Here is a 20,615-nt window from a genome sequence, read left to right on the forward strand (position 1 = left end):
TTTGGGAGGTCTTTTGGTTGGGGGAAAGAACCAGAATCGCTCACATTATCACAATAATAAGTCCAGGTGAGTTTATCATAAGGACCTGGGTTACTATTGTTAGGGAGAAAGGCAGACCTGCGGAGCCTGTATTGCTCCTGATTTCCTAGTGTAGCTCCAGAGAAAAGAACCTGTTTCCCAGCTCAGCTTCATGTGCTGGGCTAAAATGGGTTAGGGGCTGCTGGCCAGCCGGTGAGTTGGCTGACCTCTCTGTACGCCCATGCCACCGTGGTTTGATCTGTGGGAGCATGGGGTATACACAGCTGACTTGGGCTACCCTTCCACCAGAGCTTTGGTCGAAACAGATCCTATTTGAAGGGGCTCCAGGCACACCAGGAAACTTGTCTGGTAAATCCACAATAAAAGAAAAAGTGAATGTTTATCGTGCACGTCCTGTGTTGCAGATACTATTCTCAGGGCATTATATATACGACTCTGAATCTCATTTTACGGGAGAGACCCAGACAGGTTAACTAGCTTGCCCATAATCACACAGATGGGAAGTGGAGTGGCCAGGGTTTGAACCCAGGCAGTGTGGCTCTAAAGCCACGGGCTTAACTGTTCCTTCCGTGTCACTGACACCGTGGGTAGATACAAGGAGATATGGGGCACATCAACGGGGAAGGGTGGGCAAGGCAGAATGACCAGGGAGAGGGCACTGAAGGAGGCGGCCTGGTGATGCCGTGGTTAAGAATCCACCTACCAGTGCAGGGGACGTGGGTTCAATCCCTGGTCCGGGAAGATCCCACATGCCGTGGAGCAACTAAACCCGTGCTCCACGACTACTGAGCCTGTGTGCCACAACTACGGAAGCCCGTGCATCTAGAGCCCGTGCTCCACAACAAGAGAAGCCACTGCAACAAGAATCCTGTGTACCTCAATGAAGACCCAACACAGCCAAAAATAAGTAAATGAAAAATAAATTTATTTTAAAAAAAGGAGTAGACAGAGGATAGTGGTGGGTCCCGGCGTCACGGGGCCAGGCCTCTGTTGAGGAGTGACAGGGGAGGAGTTCAGCCCAGGAGGTCAGAGCTGAGGTCTCCGCAGATGCCTGCAGTGAGAGTGGGCTGTACTGAGGAAGAGACCCCGGGCATCTGGGTCAACCATTCAGTCCTGATACACTGGAGTAAAGAGGATGTCTGATCACCAGAAGCTGAAGAAATGGACGTTGTAAACAGCCCATTGACTGTAACAGTCAAGTAATGAAGGTTTTGGTGGTTCCTGACCTAGGGACCTTATAGATAAATTGTTGTGCTTTAGAGGACTTTGAACAATGTGGGTCTCATGCAGAAATTTGTTTTTGTTTTCCTTTGGACACTTAACTGGTAGAAGTGATGAACAAAGCAAAGCTGGTGTCAGATCCCTTCTAACACGTTGGTCGAGACCTTAACGTCATTCGGTCCAGCGAGCAGGTGTGACACGTCTGAACAGGAAGGCATTTCTGTCCTATAACAAAACCCAGTTAGGTTGAGATGCAAAATGGTAGAGTGGCAAAGTGAGATCAGTTGGCAAGTTTGACAATATTAATGAGAAAAGTTACTCTCTTGCCCGACTTTCTCGTGCAAAAGTCTCACGAGCAGCCACTCACGGTCGTTTCCCCAGAGCCAGCGTGAGGCCGTGATGACGAACGTGTGGGTTGTGGTTCATTTAGTCTAGTCTTACGTTCGGTACCCGAATTCAGCAAGAACAGAAGAACAGCATCTCATATCCAGAAAACTGTCCAAAGGGACCACTTGGAGCAGATGGCAGAGGCTGCCAGACGGCACACAGGCCGCCTGGAGGTCCAGCCACGTGAACCCCCAGTGGCTCCGCGGCTGAGCCGCTGAGGTTTCCATCGTGAGCTGAACGGGGGGGCCCCCCGTCAAAGCAGAAAGGCCTCAGGCCAATTACGCAACTAGCCAAGAGCCTCTGGCGGCCTCCGCATTTGTTTAGATAAAACTTGAAATCATCAGCGAGCTCTTGAGCCAAAGTCTGTCTCTGCGAGGAGAAAGTCAGACTGTGTAAACCTGCCTAGCGCCACGCTGTGTGGCCTCGGGACAAGTCCCGCCACTCCACCCCCAGAGGCGGGAGCAGCGTCGTCCTTAGAGAGACCTCTGGCTGTGTGTGGCCTGGTGCGGTCCTCACTGGCGGGAGGAAGGGTCACACTGAGGGTGGCCACCGGAGCCGGACCCAGTGGCCCGGCTGCCTTAATCTCACTGCCTGCCCGGGCCCCGTCCCCAGCCCCGCGTCAAGCCCCACCCCGCCCTTGAACCTGTAGAGGGGACGCTGATTGGCGGGGACTGGAGCTCAGGAGAGAAGGGGCGCTGCTAGCCTCTCCGTTCCAAGAAGATGACCTTTTGGACCCAGAAAGGGTAACTGGGCTCCAGCTGCCTTTACTCAAGGCGCTCAGAGTGCTTCCCACGTGTCTCGTTTATCCACGTGATGCCCCAAGAGGTAAGTTTGTTTGAGATTTCTGCACAGTTATGATTATGCCTATAGATTCGAGTCTCCATGTCATTCCAAACCTGGAGTCTCATCCCCATCTCACTTTTCCTAACATAACTAAACCCTTCGGGGAATGAAATGTCTCAGGCCTTAGCCTAGCCAAAGGGTGATTTTTTTCCCCCTCCCTTTTTCTGTTGTTGTTAAGTTTGATTTATTACTTCGCCTTCTAGCCAGGCTCAATGGATGGTCAGAATATTATAAATAATGTGGATTGAAAAGATCGTGCTGAAATGTTTATTGCATTCTTAGAGCACAGGGGATGGCGTGGAGAGCGTGGCCGTGGGGAAGGAGGGGCGTGGGGGGGGGGAAGGCAAATCTTGTTCTGAGGCCGTGTTGGTGTGTCCACAAAAGACAGCGCTCTGAAGGGAAGGCTCGTATATTGCAACCCGGCAATCAAGAATGCAGAACTGTTCCAGCGGGTGTAAAGAATATTCCTCAAGAATGCCAGGACCATAAGGAACTAATCATTAGACATCCCCCCCCTCATTTCCTCACCCACGGTTCTCGCAGGGGGCTGCTAACAGAGCAGCCGCCACGCTTTATAAGTAGCTCCCCAGCATCCTGCCTTTGGGGCGCCCTCCAGGATGGGGCAGCTCTGTGTGCCTGAGGAAGTGCCTCCTTTGATTCAGCATCCAGTGCTTTAGCATCTTGAATCTCTGTCCTTCGGGTCCACTAGAAATACAAATGTTATCCGAGGTCAGGACCCCACCCGCACCCGGGAAATCAATGTCACGTCGGCCCATGGGCATCCAGTGATCACGTGTGAAGCTGAAATCACACCAGGCTCTTCTTCCTCTCTGGGGCCTTTCCTCAGGCTTCTGTGAAGAAGAAGGAGGGTCGAAGCTCCTTAGCAGTTAACGCCATCTGGGTCAACCTGATTCTAGATAGAAAAGTCTGGCAAACCAGTGGGATGGTGCTTTGAGTTGTTCTCTATTCTGAGCAAGGCCGTCTTTGGGCCACTCCAGGTGTGGTCCCACAGATCTCGGAACGTGGCTCTCTCTGTCAAGAGGAAAGGAGGCCGAGTAACATTGGTGTGGGACTGGGGGCAAGTGGGACTGGTGTGTCAAATACATCCCAGGCTGCGCCCCTTCTCCACGAGGCTGTGTGTCGTCAGCTGGGCACCCCGACCCATCATCTTTGTGGTACCCAGAGAAAGCCACGTCTCTTCCTGTGCTGTTAACAGATGACACTTGATTTTGTGGTGTGGAGAACTGCCAGCCAGCGAGCTTTTAATCCTGATCTAAGCCAGTGGTTCTCAAATGTGAGCGCCGGAAGAATCACGTGCGGGGCTTGTTCACATCCAGCTTCCCGCCCCGCCCCCCGCCACCAGAGACCCAGACCCAGTAGGTGCAAGGTGGGGCCCCTGAAATTGCCTTTCTAACCAGCTCTCGGTGGTGCTCCTGAGATCACGCCACGAGTGGCACTGCTCTAAACATAAACGTAGCATTTCCAGCGTTAGGTAGTTTTTGGTAATAACTCTCTCAGGAATGTCTACAAATGGCAGCTGAATAAAAGTTCCAGGGAATGAAGGAAATGTGGACCGGGGCTGTTCGGTGTGAAACAAAGAGGGTCCACTTGGTTGAAAATTGAGTCTAAATCATCTGTGTTGAAAGAAACCCATGAGCATCTGGTAAAATCCCAACATTTCACCAAAATGTACCTCTATTCATTTATTTGAGAGATAAGCCTAGGATCTGTTCTCTCCTAGAAGTTTATATTCAGATCACTGACCACTAATGGGCAGTATATTGATTTTGAGTTTGGCAGTACCACGTGTACTTACTTGTACCCCCTTGGCGTTCTTTAGAACCAATATTTTACAATAGCCTGTTTTATTGAGTTTATACTCGTTCATGCATTCATTCGCTCATTTCTTTTCAGCACACGTTGATCACTCACTATATGCCAAGTACTGTTGTAGCTGCTAAAATGTCCACGTTAGCTACCACCAAGTAAAAATGCATTTGAAATCCTTACTACTGACGCTTAAAATACCAAGCAGTATTTGAATCTAAACAGTGAGGTGCTATCCAGTCAACCAGAACAAAAAATACGTACGTGTCGAGCACGTATTAAATGACATCTGTCCTGGGCATCCATGGATAGCATGCTGGTGACACAGACATGGAAACACGGGATCTGTCCTCTCAAAGCATTTCAGACCATCCGGGAGGTAAACCCTGAACCCAATCAGTTGTTAATTTCCCCAGGTATTAAGTCAGTTTCTCTAAGGCACGTGTTCAGTATGCAGGAGCCACCCAGGAAAAGCCGGTCCACAGACCGCCTTGGGCACGGGAGAGGTGGTGTCCCTGGGGGAGGGGATGGTTTTGAGCTGAGGCCCAGCACCGGTGTCGAGGTGCCGGCGGCGTGGAAGGCGGCGGAGGGCTCCGAAGCGACGCGAACAGTCCCTGCCAAGGCGCGGAGGTGTGAGAGAGGGCGGCATGTTGAGTGAGAGGCCAGGGTGGGAAAACTGGATCGTTTCTTTGGGAATGTGTCAGAATTCCGCTTTTTTATTTTGCTTTGAAATGATTTCTGAAGTATCTGACAGGCCATGTTGCACGCAAGCCAACGAACATTTCAAAGCCAAATCCGACATTTTGAATGGCCTCTTCTACTTTTTTTCAGAAGAGTGGAGAAGGAGAAGTTGATGACATCATTTCAGTATTGTCCTCAAACACCTTTTATCATCTGTGCTCACCACACACAACTGAAAGGCAGACACCCTGTGTGTTTGTGGACAGTGTGTGAGAGGCAAACACCCGGCGCTGGCCTGAACACACTCATGACACTCCGTGGCCATCAGGGTGCCTTTCTGTGGACTGCAGCTTTGTGGTCTCTCTAAGCCCCTTACACACTGACCACCTTCAGAGGAAGAAAGAAGGCAAGGACTTCTACCTGGATTCCCGGGCTCCTGGGCTGCCTTATCCTTGAAAGGGCCTTGGGCCACATGTCGTAGGCCACCCCTGCAGGCCGGTCCTTCAGATGAGCTGGTTCCTAATCTTTGGGCTCTACCGCCCTGAATTCTTGGGCCTCAGATACTTCTGTTCATTCTTTTTGCCAGTAGAATCCTTGCTCAACAATTTTTAGGCGGACCGTATTCTAGAACGTATGGCTGGGAATCTTGCCCATTTGTTTGTTTTTTGAGAAGTAGGATCTTTTCTTTATTTTTGGCTGCATTGGGCTGTGTTGCTGCACACGGGCTTTCTCTAGTTGCGGCGAGCAGGGGCTACTCTTCGCTGCGGTGCACAGGCTTCTCACTGTGGTGGCTTCTCTTGTTGCGGAGCACGGGCAGTAGTTGCAACAACTACAAGTAGTCTTAGTAGTTGTGGCTCGCGGGCTCTAGAGCGCAGGCTCAGTAGTTGTGGCGCACGGGCTTAGTTGCTCTGCGGCATGTGGGATCTTCCCGGACCAGGGCTCGAACCCATGTCCGCTGCTTTGGCAGGCGGATTCTTAACTACTGCGCCACCAGGGAAGTCCCGCCCGTTTTTGTTTTTTGTTTTTCAGTCGGCTCATTGGTGACCTCATTGACCCTGGGCACCTGTCAGAGCTGCATAGGGGCTTGGAGGGCACCAGTGACCACCCCATGTGTTCACGTAGGAACCCATGGTTTCCTGCCTCGCTGACAGTTGGCACTACTGAGATGGCGCCTTCCATCTGTGAAGGTCAAGTTTTATGGATCCTCAGATGATACGCTGTCCTTAGAAGGATGTCTTGGTCGTGAAGAATGTTAGAGAACAGTCCTGGGCGGAGGGGCCATCTTTGCAGGGGTCCCCAAGATGGCGGGAAGGGTACCTTCACTCCACAGAGTGAAGAGTCCTATGGTGAGACTGTGCCTTGGATGTGTGAGCTCTGCATCCTGACCGGTCCTGGGTATTTCCTACATTGAACTGCAAGCCCGCTGCTGCTTTGGGGAAGGGGCCCTTTTCCATGACCCAGTGCAGAGTGGCTTCCAAGTCTTTGTGGTCCTTACCCCACCCATCTTGGCGATGCCTGTGGGCTCACAACTCTCCTTCTACTAACGAGAAGCTAGCAGCTGACCAGGGTGCTGGATAGTTTCCATTCCATCCCTGCAGCCGAGCATCTCACTGCAGCGATAATTCACTCAATTCACGTCCCAAAGCTGAAAGAGGAGGCCATTGGGGCACTCTGGGTGGAAGACGCACATCCCTTCTGATAGAGCAAATATGACTTACATTTTATTGAAGAGCTCTTAATCTATTATTGGTTAATAAGTGTATTTTTATGTTTGCGCATATAGGCATGCATGCTGTTGGAGAATTTTGCATGAGCGTAAATTTCAAAATCTGTTTTCCTGGTAGATTCCCTGAAGAGTGACGTAGAGAAGATTTTCAAGAACAGTGTGGGAGCCGTATGTGGGCCTCCCTGAGTGGTCATGCCTGAGGGCGGGTGGCTGGCCGCATACCCCTTGGAGGCCCCTTTCTCCTGCGTGTTGGTGACGTGCATTGGTGGGGGGGGTGTGGACAGCACTGGAGGCTTCGGGGGTCACGGACGGGGCAGGCCAGGGTGCCTTCTGCCCGAAGGTTGAGGACCGTGAGTGCCACGTTTGTAGCGAAGCCAGTCTCCAGTAGGTGACAACAGCAGCCAGCGTCAATTGAGAACATGCCGTGGGCCAGGTCGCGTGCTCAGCACTAAACGTTTTTACCTTGTTGCGTCTCCATGACAACTCGGGGAGCTCAGGGTTAGCCTTCTCCTGATTCCAGGCTCAGAGGATTGGGTTCCTTCCCCAAGTGACAGAGCTGCGATTTGAACGCAAGCCATCTGGTGTCTCAGCCCACGTGCAGCTCTGGCTGTTACATTCTGCGGCCTCCCAAGGAGGGAAAGCGTGTGTTCACGCACACGCGTGTACACGCGCGTCTTCCATCCCTTTGCTGCACCACTGGGAAGTGACACGCGCGGTGCTGGGGGGTAGTGGAACAGAGAGCTTACGATCACTTAACGGTGATCACTTGAAAGCAGGGGTGACCGTCAGATCACAGTAGGGCTCGTTTTTCTGCCTCGATGTTGGGGACAGGCTTCACAGCCAAACTGAGGAACCAGGACATATGTTCTGGTTCTCTGGTAAAAGACTCGGCTCTTCAAGCTAAAGGACCACGTCTGGCTGCTCTCCTCAGCCCTTATTTTTCTTTTCTGCCACAGCTCTTAGCAGTCATCTTCCTTCTGCCCTCCCCACCGTGGCTCTTGGTTATATATAGTCCCTGTCACCTTGGGGGCCAAAGGAATGCTGAGACTAGGCAGGGGGCCGATACGGCCTCCAAGACACAGAGTGACTCTCCACCCAGAGCCCCAGGAACAGTGCTAGCCATCCCCACGTCAGCCAAAATGGATTGAACCGGCTCCTCCCAAACTTTGGGTGACATCTTGTGTCTACTCTGTCATCCGATTCCTACCACCACCCCCTGGCTTCCTCTCGACTTCAGCCCCCAGCTGGTGGCCAGCGCTCTGTAAAGTGAGAGGGCCCCTGGTCAAGGCAACAGCCCTCTGTTTAAGAAGCACACTTTCCACTGGGGCATGGAATTGTCAAAACCGGCCCCCCGAGGACGCGTGGCCACCCAAGCAGCAGTGCGCTGCCTCGTCACCCGGGCCACACTTCCCCACAGACCAAGCAGTGACAGAGCACACTGGCCGGGGTCCCCCTGCCCTGGCAAGTCCTTCCTCTCCAGCTCGCCTTTTCTACACTCCACAATAAGTCCCCTTTCTGTTTCCACTTGTCATTACATCACCCTTCATTCCAGCAAACTCTCGTCATGTGTTATTTCTACGCTCACATATTAACATTCAAGGATGGCAGTATCCTGACACCATGTAGGAAGGCACCTTAATCTCACCTGCAGTATGTTTCCAGATCCCACCGTGGATGGCCGCTTTCTGGAAAGTGTTAGTACCCCCTCCCCCACGTGCTCCTGGAAGCTGAGGGAGAGGAGAGTATGCCTTTGAGCCCCCCCTTAGCCTGTAGGATAGGAAGAGATGGGCTGTGTTCCTCTTTCTAGCACTTAACCCCTTCTAGCTTTAGGGTTTTGTCTGTCTTCACCTGCTGCGCCCCCGACACACTCACACACACACCCACACTCACACACACACTCACTCTCACAAATAGCAACTCAGTGAAGGCAGGAATGTCTGTCTGTCTTGTTCATTGCTGTATCCCCAGTGCCTGGTACCCTGCACATGTTCTATCAATGTTTGTTAAATAAATCAGAAGCCGAGAGAGAGAGAACCCAGAGGGCATCGGCATTGTTTCTGCTTTCCTCACCAAATTGGGAGTAGGGACCGTCTGTTTCATTTGCGGATTAAACATTGATGGAGCCGGCTCCATGTGTAATGTGTATAAAGGATACACGTGCCCAGCAGCAGTAATGGTGGCACGGGTGGCTCTTGTTAGGACTGTGGTGGCAGGAACAATGTGTGCTCGCCTGGGACCTGCTGGATCCAGACGGCCCATGGGCCGTACAGTGTGTCTGGGGAGGAGGGGTCCCTAAGGGGGAGGCTCTGAACACCTAGTTCACCCCATCCACGGTGTCCCTGTTAGCCTTGTTTACAGCGGGGCCTCTCCTGCCCTGACCTTTGCTCTAAATACCTCTTGCCCGAGAACTTGAGGGCAGCTTTTCTTCACTTTGATTCCTCGGGACATCTCTAGCGAATCAGAGGATACTTGCAAGGTGATAGGATATGTGACTGTGAAAGAGAAGAGTTTGGCCTCTTAATGGTGACAGCTGTTTCAAGTGGGACCTCGGCCCATTCAGAGTAAGGTGCTAGATGCAGCACAAGACGGTAGGCTCCCAGGAGCTATGCCTTTGCACCGTCCTTTCAGCGCTCAGCCAGTAAGGCGAAATTGTTCTCGTGTGACTCTGATACTTTTACAAATAATTAGAGACGAATAGCTATTCTTGCTGATGGTGTCTCTACTGAAGGATCTTGGTTGCAAGTAAGAGGGAATGACTCTGGCTCGTTTAGGTTAAAGAACATGTAATTTATTTGAACGACGTTGGGTTACTTGCAAGAATCTAAGGGATGATGGGGCCAACCAAGTCTCAGGAAGGGTCGGAAGATGGGCAGGCCTGGGACCTTCCAGCCGGAGTTGGTAGAGCACCCCTCCGGAGCGTCCCCTTGACTGTGGCTGAACCCCAACTCTGTCAGTCCAAAGTCACAAAATTCCTGGAGGAGAAAGCCTGGTTCGCTTCGCTGGCTCCACCGCTAGACCCACCAGCTGTGTCTGTAGGAGCAAGTTGAACAGACATGGCCACTGCTTCCTCCCCTGCCAATAATATGTTCCTTTGAGGTTTGAGACGCAGACACTCAGTTCAGATCTACCACCGAGTAGCCTTTGCATCTTGGCCAAATGATTTGCTTTAAACAAAACACAACAGATGGGTAAGCATTTGATGTATTGAGAAAGCGTCCTCCTGATCGCCGCCCCTCCCTGCGTTTCTCTACCTGAGTTAGGACTTCAGCAGCAGCGCCTTCCTGTCACCTTGCCCGTTGTCCCTAATTGATGCCAGGTGATGCTTCCCAGTCCGTAGGGCCCAAACGAAGGGGTTTGCAATGGTGAATCCATAGCCTGACTGGAGCCATCCAGAAATCTTCTGATACTTCATCGAGAGGGAATTGTCAAAACAAGGTACCCATGACCGAGCTCCTGACCGTGTTTTCAGAGACACTTGAATTTCTGCCAGACTCTAGCCGGGTTCACGTTCCCAGGGGTACCAGTGCAGCACGTTGAGAGGGTGTTGCTTCGCGGATGTCGGTGCGCCGGAGAACTGGCATTAAATGATTGACTCGACAGCTCGTCATCTGCTGATACGAAGGATTATGTGCTTACAGTTGAATCCTGTTGAATTATGGCGATCGCCGGGCTGAACTTATTTCAGGCACGGGAAATGAGTAACACTTTAAGAACAAAGATGGGACCTAGAAACTAGTCAGCACTTTCTGTGCAGGAAGCAACAGTAACGGCTGAGTTTTTACACAGCCCCTCCAGGGAACGGTGTCTTCTGCGGGGGTTTAGTTTTGTTTTGGGGAGGCAGGGGTGGGTCGACTTTCTGCCTTTCTCATGAGACCGGGAGACCCGTAAAGAGATGACGTGTATCTTTGCCCTGTCGGACCTGACCCGCAATGAGGACTCAGTAGGTCGTGTTGAGTTTGGTTCTGGTGTGGGTAAATCTAACTCGCTTGGGCAGTGCCCTCGGCCAGGGCACTTGACCAGCAAGTCTGACCCCTCCGTTGGGAACTGATTTGCCCCGGGCCAGGGAGATGAGCTCTCAGGTCCTCACGCTGGGTGTCCATGAGCCGGGTGTCAGCCTCACCACTCCCATGGCTATGACAGGGCCACCTGACGCCCAGCAAGGCCCTCATTCCTGGAGCCCAGACCCCATGAGCCCGCCTTTCACTAGGCCTCCATCCGGCTCCTCTGCCCTGTCTCTTGCAGTCCTAATTCTTTTTAATTTCCTGTTTCTAGGCAAGTCCTTTTTCCCTCCTCCCCACACCTCCTCTCGGGTCACCCTCCCTGCTTCCTGCTGAGAACCGCGCTGCCTCTGGCCCCCAGATGTGTCTCTGCACCGCTCTCCTCTCCCCAGTCAGCTTCCTACTCTTCAGAGTTTTTCTATTTACACAAAGCAGGACCTCCTGTCCGCATTGAAATGGGGTGCCCATCCGGGGCCTGGGGGGGGATGAGCGCTCCCCACGGGGCCTGGGCCCTCAGAGGACGGGGGTGAGATGCCAGCGCCAGGAGGGTGCCTCTTCCCTTCCCACATCACCTCAGCACAAATCCAGCCCAGGCACGCTCAGGGGCACCAGGCTCATCCCTCCAAAAACGCATTTCGGAGAAGACCCCAGCTCTCACCCTCAGGAAGGTGGCACTTTCCAGAATGGAGGCAGTGTCGGCACCCGTGTGTGCCAGGCCCTTGGCCGGGGAGCGTCACGTAACCCTCCCGCAGCCTGGGGACACGTGTGTCGGCCCTGTGGACGTGGAACACGGAGGCATCGAGCGGCCAGCTCGCACGGGTCAGCAAGGGGCCGGGCTGGGGTCGGCAAGTCCTCCCCGTGCCCGGCGCCGTGTGCATAGGCTGTGACCTTGTCGAAAGGCAGAGACACAAACGCCGTCACAGACACATTCCGTCGGCGTGACATAAAGCCGCGGGAAAGTTAAGATCTGTGCGATTCCAGTTTTCTTTGTTTTCAGTCAGAACCGAAACAGGCACATCCTAGGCATGTTCTTGGCCCTCTGATGTATTTCTCTGAGGGGCTGTGCCGTCACGGCTGGCTCACAAGCCCTGGCATTCCCCCTCGCGCGGCAGGACCTCCGAGGGCCCCCAGGTTGCCTCCTCCCACCCTGATGCTCCATCCCAGCCGGTCCTGCGGCTCCTCCCGCCCTCGCGGGCTCTCACTCAGCCCCGAGCCCCGACTTTCTCACCCAGAGACTGGGGGAAATTGTCGTTCTACCAGCTTACTGCCCGACGGTGAGAAGAATATTGGGATCTGAGCACGTGTACCCTGTGGCAGAACGGGAGCTCTGACGTTTGTACTTCTTGCCATGCTGTCACTTTCATCATCATTGTCATTCGTGCCACCACAGCTAGAGTGCCCAGGCTCCCCGGCCCCCGAGTCCCGCTCTGCCCATCCCCCCGCGTGGCCGGATGTTTCCCGATGTCGGGCACGTCTCTGGAGCTCCCTTGGGCCCCCTGCACACCGTCTAGGTCCCCCTTTGGGTATGCTTTCACCGTCTCCCTCTGCTGCTGGCAACCCTGTCCTCAGCGCACACCCTTGCCCTGCCCTTCCTCCAAGGCCTTTCACGTTTCACTTTCCCGTGGCTTCTCTCGCCTGGCGCCCACAGCCCGTGTTTCGCCCGGCACAGCCGCCCTTCCTGTGGCTAATAACCGACACGGATGCTGCCAGATACTCGCGTCCCACCTTTCCTGGATGCCCCCGTCATCGCCCCCGGGCCTCGGCTAGAATGGGCTGGTTCTCAACTAAATGCCACCCGGGCATTCCCCTGTTTCTGCCCCTCTTCCTTCTCTTCTGGAACGAATGGCTTTTTATTTCTGTTGTTAAGCCAGGGGGCCGGCTTGCTCATCTGACGCACGCGAGGCACCGGTCGGGGGCCGTGGGTACAAGGAGTCAAGATCACTGTCATCACAGCCGCCATTTATGGAGTGCCAGTTATGATCTAGAAGTTTTATATCCTTCATTTTATTGAATCCTCGCAGCAAGCTTAGGAAGTTGATATTTTTAGGCTTGTTCTACAGATGGTGGAACCGAACTCAGAGTTAGGGAACTTTCCCGACATTTCATAGCTAGAAAGTGGACATGTTTGAAGTCAGGTCTCCCCGAGTCCCCAGACCAGTGCCCCTTCCGCCACATCAGACCGCACGGTGCCTGCTTTTGGAGATCCTGTGACCTAAGGAAAGAAGCGTGTATGAGTAAGATAAGAATTGAAAGATGGAGGCCAGTCATTGGAGAGCAGTGGCCTGGCTGTGAGCGCCTCTCTGACCCCAGGGAGGCGAGGTCTCTGTGGAGGAAGTGGACTCCGCCCTGGGGTGGGGTGCGAAAGGGATGAGGGTGCAAGCAGAGGCGGCAGGAGGATGGGTGGAAGGTCTGTTGAGGGGATAGGGGAGCCCGCTGTAGCCGCAGAGGAAGGTTTACCCGCCAGCGGAGAAAGGAGAGCCTGGCGGGATGGGCTGAGTGCCCAATAAGAAAAGAACCAGATTCAGCAAATCAGAGATGACTTCTGCACAGTATTTTGATGAAAGCACAGTTTGGGGAAAATGCAAATGTGGAACTGTGGTGTGAAATAGATTCACGAGCGGGGAGAGACCAGAGGCTGGTCTCCACCCAGCCCGGCCGAGTCGCCAGGTGGGCTGGAGGAAGGCGGCCCGTGCCCGCGCCCCGCGGCCGGCGAGACGCAAACACGCCAGGTGTGGGCCGAGGGGTGAGCGCAAGGGGAACTGCCATTCTTCAGCCCTTCAGTTTGAAAGTCAGAATGTCAATATGTTCACCGTCTCTGCACGGCCTCTACTCTTTTCTCAGCTTATTTGCCTAGTAACGGGATTAAAGGGAACATTTACATGAACTTTTGAAAGCCAATATTCCGGTTTTGTCTCTTCTTCTGCGATGCCCTCCCGCAACTCAGGAGCCGGCTGCAAAAAGATCTGTGTGATCCGTGAGAACCCTGGTTAATACATAAGCAAATGTCACTTATCGATGGGCACAACTGGGGGAAAAAACAGCTCCAGGGGTCTTTCCTAAATATCCTCTGTGGGTCCTTAGAGGCTGCGTGAGAGCTGTTTGTGGGCCCTGATCCTTCCAGTGTGAAGAACAAAGCAGACAGTAGGAGAATATACAGTTTGGTTCCAAACAACCAACCACAGCTGGCAGCCAGTATGGCTTTCCTTGTGATGAGCAAAAACCAGATAAAAAGGCTTCGATAAAACTGGCCGTTGTATCCCCCTCCCTCCCGCCACCTCGCCCCTCCATCCCCCACTCCTCTCCCTCCCTCCCTCCCCTCCCTCCCTCCCCTCCCTCCCCCTCCCCTCCCTCCCTCCCCTCCCTCCCCCTCCCCTCCCTCTCCCTCCCTCCCCCACTCCTCTCCCCTCTATCCCCCACTCCTCTCCCCTCCATCCCCCACTCCTCTCCCTCCCTCCCCTCCCCCTCCCTCCCTCCCTTCCTCTCCCCTCCCTCTCCCCTCCCCTCCCCTCCCCCTCCCTCCCTCCCGCACTCCTCTCCCCTCTATCCCCCCACTCCTCTCCCCTCCATCCCCCACTCCTCTCCCTTCCTCCCCTCCCCTCCCTCCTCCTCCCCTCCCTCTCCCCTCCCCCACTCCTCTTCCCCTCCATCCTCCCTCCTCTCCCCTCCATCCCCCCTCCTCTCCCCTCCATCCCCTCCCTCCCCTCCCTCTCCCCTCCCTCACTCCTCTCCCCTCCTCCCCCCCATCATCAGTGAGCATTAGGAGCCGCTACCCACGCTCCGCTGTGGCAGAGGTGTTGGCATCACAGCCTCCGTAATTTGCTGGTTTCCAGTGTTTCACTGGAAAAAATACGGACCATGAATCCCGATGGACAAGCTTCAGCAAACACAACACTGTCCCTGAGAGGCCGTGTTCCACATCCTTCCCCCGTCTGCAAAGGAGTTTTTCTTTCGTCTTTTGGTAATTGCCGTGAGCTGGACTTGTAGATATTATAAGTGGTTGAGTAATACTCATCTGGTAAACTGACCAAAGGAAACGGACGTTTTTTTCCACTCTTGGAGCTCTGGTATCCCAGGCCTGCCCCTGAAAGGGACACTTGGGGATTGGAAGGGAAAATCTGCCCTGCCAGGTGCCAGCAGGCCCCGCGCAGAGCTGAGTGATGTGTGCAGGAAGGCTGCCGGCGTCCGCAGCCTCGCCCGGTGTTTGTGTGCTGGGTTTGGGGGCAAAGAGCATTCATTGTTTCAGAAGTTGGTAGGTTCCCAGAAGTTCCACTGTCTTTCCTGGGTCTGAAATGTCCAACATTTCCTTAGCCGGGGGCGGGGGCGGGGGATGGAAGACTAGACCCCCTGAAGTTTAAGCCCTACTCTGAGGCAAGAGAAAGAAGTTCTCTCTGTCACACATGACGGAATGCTTTTCCTGTTCTTCCCGTGGCCAGTGGCCATCGGTGGCTTGGTGTCCCTCGTTCTCTAAGCTGGAACCACCTTCCTATATCTGAAGTGTTGGGGGCTCTTCCCTGCCTCTGCCTTTAAGGAATAGCAACCCCTCTGTTTTGCGTGGTGGTGGTGTGGTGGATTTTCTGATGATGCCTTTTGGTGATACTTACTGAAGTACCTGTAGATGAAACGTGTGGGAGTTGCTTCCAAAATATACACCAGGGACAGGGAGCGGGTGAGGGTATAGATGAACCCAGATCGGCCACGAACCGACCCCTGTTAAAGCTGAGTGGTGAGAGTTCACCACAGCTCCTTAGACTCTCCCGTCTACTCTTGTATTTGTTTCAATTTTCCCACTATAAAAAGTTGCCCAAAGGAAGAAGCAAAGAAATGGAAAAAGGAAAAAAAAAAAGAGAAGAAACTCTTTATCTCAGTTTTCCAGCCCAAAGACACCTGGGCCTCCCCCCCCCCCCCATAAACCCCATGCTGTGTCGGGAATCAGGATCCCCACCCCCACCCCCGCGAGACAGGCCCCAGGGGTAAGAAAGGGTAAGAGCCTGGCCCGAGGGCTCCATCCCACCTGGATTCCAATCCCAGCTCTTCCTCTCACCAGCTGTGGGGCATTAGGTAAGAGAGTTAGTTTTCTAGAACTTCAGTTTCCTCATAAAAAAACAGACAAGAATTACCTGTTGCTGAGACCCGAGCAAGGCAACCTGGCCCGCTTTGAACAGTCCACGCACGCCGTGGCTCAGCTCTCCCTGGCTTTGAAAAGACCCTTGGTTTCTCTTTCCGAAGCATCCTTCAGAGGGGAGAGACTCCATTCAAGGAAGGTGCTAGAGCTGTGTTCACATTCCAGAAAAGCCCAAGTTCTACTCTCTGACCCAGAAGGATCCACAGGGCTGCAGCTGGCTTTGGCTTATCCCTGTCACCTGCCTCCTCAGAATAACTCCTCAGTTGACCCTGGGCGCACCCCGGTTTACTTAAACCTGCTGGAAACCTCCTACCCAGAGGACCCCTGTTTGCTCCCAAAGGGTTTGAAATGTCAGTCTTATTTGTTGTTGGTCTCAAAGTCCCACTTTTCATCTTTGGACAAGAAACCAAGTTTATCACATATTATCAAGTTACAGTCTCTGGTGAAGGGCGAGACTTCACCAGACTTCAGCAGGTGAAGGGCGTTTCATTTTTCACAGGTCTTGTGGACCCCGTCGTACCTTTCCCGTGGCACCGTTTGTAGAACTCACGGTTTCCGTGGTAGATAATCAGCGGCTGAAAGAGGAATCACCGTATTGACGATGGTTCCGATAGGGCCTCCACACTGTGCCCGCGCTGCGCTGTGAACCGTCTCCGAAGTGCGGGAGCTTTTCCCCATCCCCCTGGGGTCTCTGCGGGGTTTGTAACTGGGATTGACCATCTTCTGAAGTTTCCCTTGGACTCAACGCACTTTCCTAGCTCCGCTCTCCCCGTTGCTTTACCTCCTTCTGTGTCCTTCTCGTTGGTGCCTGATGTTCCTTCCAGATACTCAATGCATTTATTCGTTTATAGCAAAAAGAATGTCTCGTGCCTCTCTCGGGTGCCAGGCCCTGCCCCAGGCACAGGGGACGTGGTGGTGAACACAGTCCCTGCCATAGACGCTCACGTGCCAGTGGCGGATGTAGAGAGTAACTGACTGAGGACCCAAATCGTGGTTGAAGAAGGGTCACTGCAGAGACAGAAGGAACACGGTCCATTGCAGGTCACGAAGGAGTTCCTGGAGGATGGGAAACTGATGCTGAGTTTTGGAGGATGAACAGGGATTAGACTGAGAGGGACAGGAAAGACAGCACGGGTCCAGGCCGGGAGGCAGGAGGGTGCAGGGCACGTCGGAGGAACCGAAGTCAGGATGGCCCGAGCACAGGACACCGTGTGGCTTCACGGGTCGCAGGGGGCAGATGACGCAGGGCCTTCAAATGCCATGAGGAGTGGGGATTCTAAGCCGTTGGACCGTTTTGAGCCAGGAAGCAACCTGATCTGATTTCCATTCCAGCTCAATTGTGGGGAAAGGATTGGGTAAAGGGAGCGGCTGGTCAGTCCTTGCAGTGACCCAAGCAGGAGGTGGTGGTGACTATGATGCCTGAGGCTGCTTCCATCGGACCGCAGGCTCCACGCGCAGAAACTCAAACCCGATGTATGGTTTCTCCTTCCCAGCCAGTTACCGCTCTTGATTTCTTTGTCCTGCTTTTCTCATAATCGCCCTGATTTGAAAATTCAGGGCCACTCATATGGGCCTCCCCTTGGGCCATCGCAGCCTTGGTCCAGAACCCGGGCCGCACAGGCAGCCTCTCAGCCCCACGCGCCCTCCCAGCCCCAGTCCTGGCTGAGCGTCGGCGGCAGGACTTCTTCCTGAGCCACCACTCAGCCCGTCTTCTCCCCTTTCCTCAGAAACGCAGTCCTCCCCCTTGGCTTTAGGATAAGCCTGGGCTCCGGAGGGCCAGCAGTGGCCCCTGACGCTTCACCTCGGTCTGTCTGCTTCCCTCGTTTTCACTGTTTTGTAAGGAAAAAGATTGCAATATGAACCTTTCCCCCAGCCAAGAAGCAGTGGGATTCCTGCCCAGGTGGAGCCTTCGGTCAGCCTGGAGGTGTTTCTGGAGGCAGAAATGAATGAAAAGATGTGTTCTTCCACTCTGGCAAGAAGGTGGACTGAGAGAATGTTCACTCGACAGCCACACACACCCCCACCGCCTTACTACAAGCATCTTGAAATGCTAGATGAAATATTACAACACCCCCTAGAGTGTTAACGGATGGCTGAATTTACAAGGAAGAAAGGAAATCCCAGATGAAAGAAATGGAGGGAGAGCCAGAGACCAGCACCTAAGTGAGACCATCCGTGGCCACAGTGACATAGAACAGGGTCGGCAGATTCTGTGAAAGGCCAGCCAGTAAGCGCGTTAGGCTTTGCAGACCCCAGACAGCGTGACACATCTCCTTTTTCTTTTTTGACAACCCGGTAAAAATATAAAAACCACTCTTAGCTCATGGGTTACATAAAGCAGACCACAAGGGACTTCCCTGGTGCCGCAGTGGTTAAGAATCCGCCTGCCAATGCAGGGGACGTGGGTTTGAGCCCTGGTCCGGGAAGATCCCACATGCCGTGGAGCCCGTGTGCCACAACTACTGAAGCCTGCACGCCTACAGCCCGTGGTCCGCAACAAGAGAAGCCACCGCATATGAGAAGCCCACGCACTGCGATGAAGAGTAGCCCCCGCTCGCTGCAACTAGAGAAGGCCCACGTGCAGCAACGAAGACCCAATGTAGCCCAAAATAAATATTTTTAAGAAAGAGGCACACTTGTGGCAAGGCTAGAGGGAAAAAAATGGATGCACGAACAGGTGGTGTGAGAAGTAAAAAGGACTGAGATACAGCATAGTGTTTAAATCATAGGAGAATATAATGAACAATCTTATACCAGTACTTTTGGACACTCAGAAAAAATGGGCAATTTCCCAGAAAAATATAATTTAACAAAACTGACTCAAGAAGAAGAGGAAGCAGAATTCCCAACGTGGGGAGCTGTCCGAGTGTGGCGTGAGTGTCGAAAACACCTTGAGCGGCTATTCATTCATTCATTCAACCATTGTGTATTAAGTCTCCACACCAGGCACTGTTGTAGAAAGCTGGCGATGCAGCAGTAAATAAAATAATCAGAACTCCACACGCTATGTCCATTCTGTCCAGCAGAACTTTCTGTGAAGATGGAGATGTTCTCTGTTGTCTGTCTGATAGGGTAGCCATTGGCCACATGTGGCTCTTAAGCTCTAGAAGCCTGACGTGGCCAGTGGTTATCTGGTAGCCAATAAGATCAGTAACGTGTTAACGGCTTCCTGTAAGAGAATAAGCTGCTGAACCCTGGGGACCCTGAGCTTTCCCGAAACAGGTCCTCAGTCTGAGGTGGGCAGTCCTGGTGGCCAAACAGCCACGTGACCCTGACTCCCCTGTTACTTGTAGAGCATTTTCACGTGCTTCACCTCATCTCCTCACTCCCCTCTCGGGGCCTTCATTTAGCGAGCGCTTGCGCCATCGTGGCTGGGCCCTGTGTCTGATACGCCACCACCGTGCTGGCCTCCGGGGTGTAGGAGGCACTCATCACCCACCAGGGAAGTCAGCGTGGAAGGCAGTGAGCGCGTCGGGTGAAGGGGCCGAGTCCTCCTGGGCCCTCCCTCTTCATCAGCGTTGCAGGGATGGGCGTGGTGAGTCCAGCCGCGTCAGCTGGGGGAGACGGGGCGGGCTTGGCGGGCAGAGCTGGACACAGGGAGCAGACTGGACGGGAGGGCCGATGCTCTTCTTTGTGGTCCCCAGCCAAGAAGTTGAGGAAGTAAAACTAGAAAGTGTTAATACAAAAAAACTTAAAGAAAAAGTCTGTCTCTCAGAATTTTTTACAGAGGGGTGCCAAGTATCTTGGGCTCAAGAAGGAAAGCTAAAGCCATGTGGATAGGGGAGAAAATGGATTCTAGAATCAATATTTCTTCATAAACACCAAGCCCTTTGCTTTATCAAGGCCTCATCAATGCAAACAGAAAACGGGGCCGAGCTGTGCACAGAAGCTGGAGCGGGGGGCTAAAAGGGGAGGCCCCAGCAGGTCAGGAACGCGGGCACTTTTCCGGCACAACTCTCGAGGTGGCGAGATGGCGACTCTCCGGTGTCCCTGGAGCCCCTCCCGCAGCCTCCAGCCTGCAAAACCAGAGGCCGCTGACAGGCCCCCCACACCGGGGCTCCCTGGAGAACTGCATCCACTGTCTCTCGGAAGATACCTCACGGGATGGGTGATGCCCGTCTGGTGTGAGTCCTTATAGGGGTCTTGTATGCTTCTGTTTTCCAGGGATGATAACAGTGATTCTGTTGCTGCTCGTGGCTATTGTGGTCGTTGCAGTCTGGCCTACTGACTAGTGGCCGTCAAGGGACCACCAGCCGGGACACCTGCCAGTGATGGAGTCAAGTTCAGCATCCTCTTGGTGCCTGAAAGCCTCTCTCAATAAATTCCCGCAAAGCTCTGAACTCCTGACGTGCGTTGCTTCAGCAAAGGCAGATCGTGTGGCAGCTCCAGAGAGCTGCCGGGGTATTGGGCAGTGTGGCCCTTGTGGGTTCTGCCTTGGTCACTGGGCTGCTAGCCCAAGGTCCCTCAGTGGTCACTGCCCTGTGGCTGCTGATGGATTCCGGCCACCCCACAGCGTGCTGGGCACCCCGGGGGGACGATGCCGAATTCCTAGGCAGCTTGTGACCTCGAGTGTCTAGTCTGCTCGGGGAAGTCATGTGCCCATGTGGGAGACCAGTGAACAGCCAAGGCCACGTGTGTCCAAGAGGGAGGAAGGAGTGACATGAGGAAGGAGAGAAGCGCAGGCACGCGCCTCTGGGCAACTGCCGCCCGCCTCACTGCCCAAGTCCCCCCCCCCCCCCCCCGCCCCAGGGCTCGCCAGCCCTACTGGTGG

The 20,615-nt window shown here is 53.8% G+C and overlaps 1 protein-coding gene across 2 annotated transcripts in view; it reads left to right on the top strand.

The window, feature by feature from the left end:
* Positions 1-20,184, top strand: part of STX8 (syntaxin 8) — a 241,304-nt gene extending 221,120 nt beyond the window's left edge. Inside the window, exons 8-9 of one of the 2 annotated variants that reach the window (XM_032617111.1) lie at positions 16,344-16,404; positions 20,009-20,108. In XM_032617111.1, coding sequence (XP_032473002.1) covers positions 16,344-16,387 — 44 coding nt within the window. In that variant the 3' untranslated portion in view covers positions 16,388-16,404; positions 20,009-20,108. Of the gene's footprint in view, positions 1-16,343; positions 16,405-20,008 lie in introns of both variants that reach the window. The other variant, XM_032617110.1, reaches the window with a different exon arrangement.
* The last annotated feature ends 431 nt before the right edge of the window (positions 20,185-20,615 follow it).

Source organism: Phocoena sinus, chromosome 20 (assembly GCF_008692025.1).
Source record: "Phocoena sinus isolate mPhoSin1 chromosome 20, mPhoSin1.pri, whole genome shotgun sequence".
Taxonomy (NCBI): domain Eukaryota; kingdom Metazoa; phylum Chordata; class Mammalia; order Artiodactyla; family Phocoenidae; genus Phocoena; species Phocoena sinus.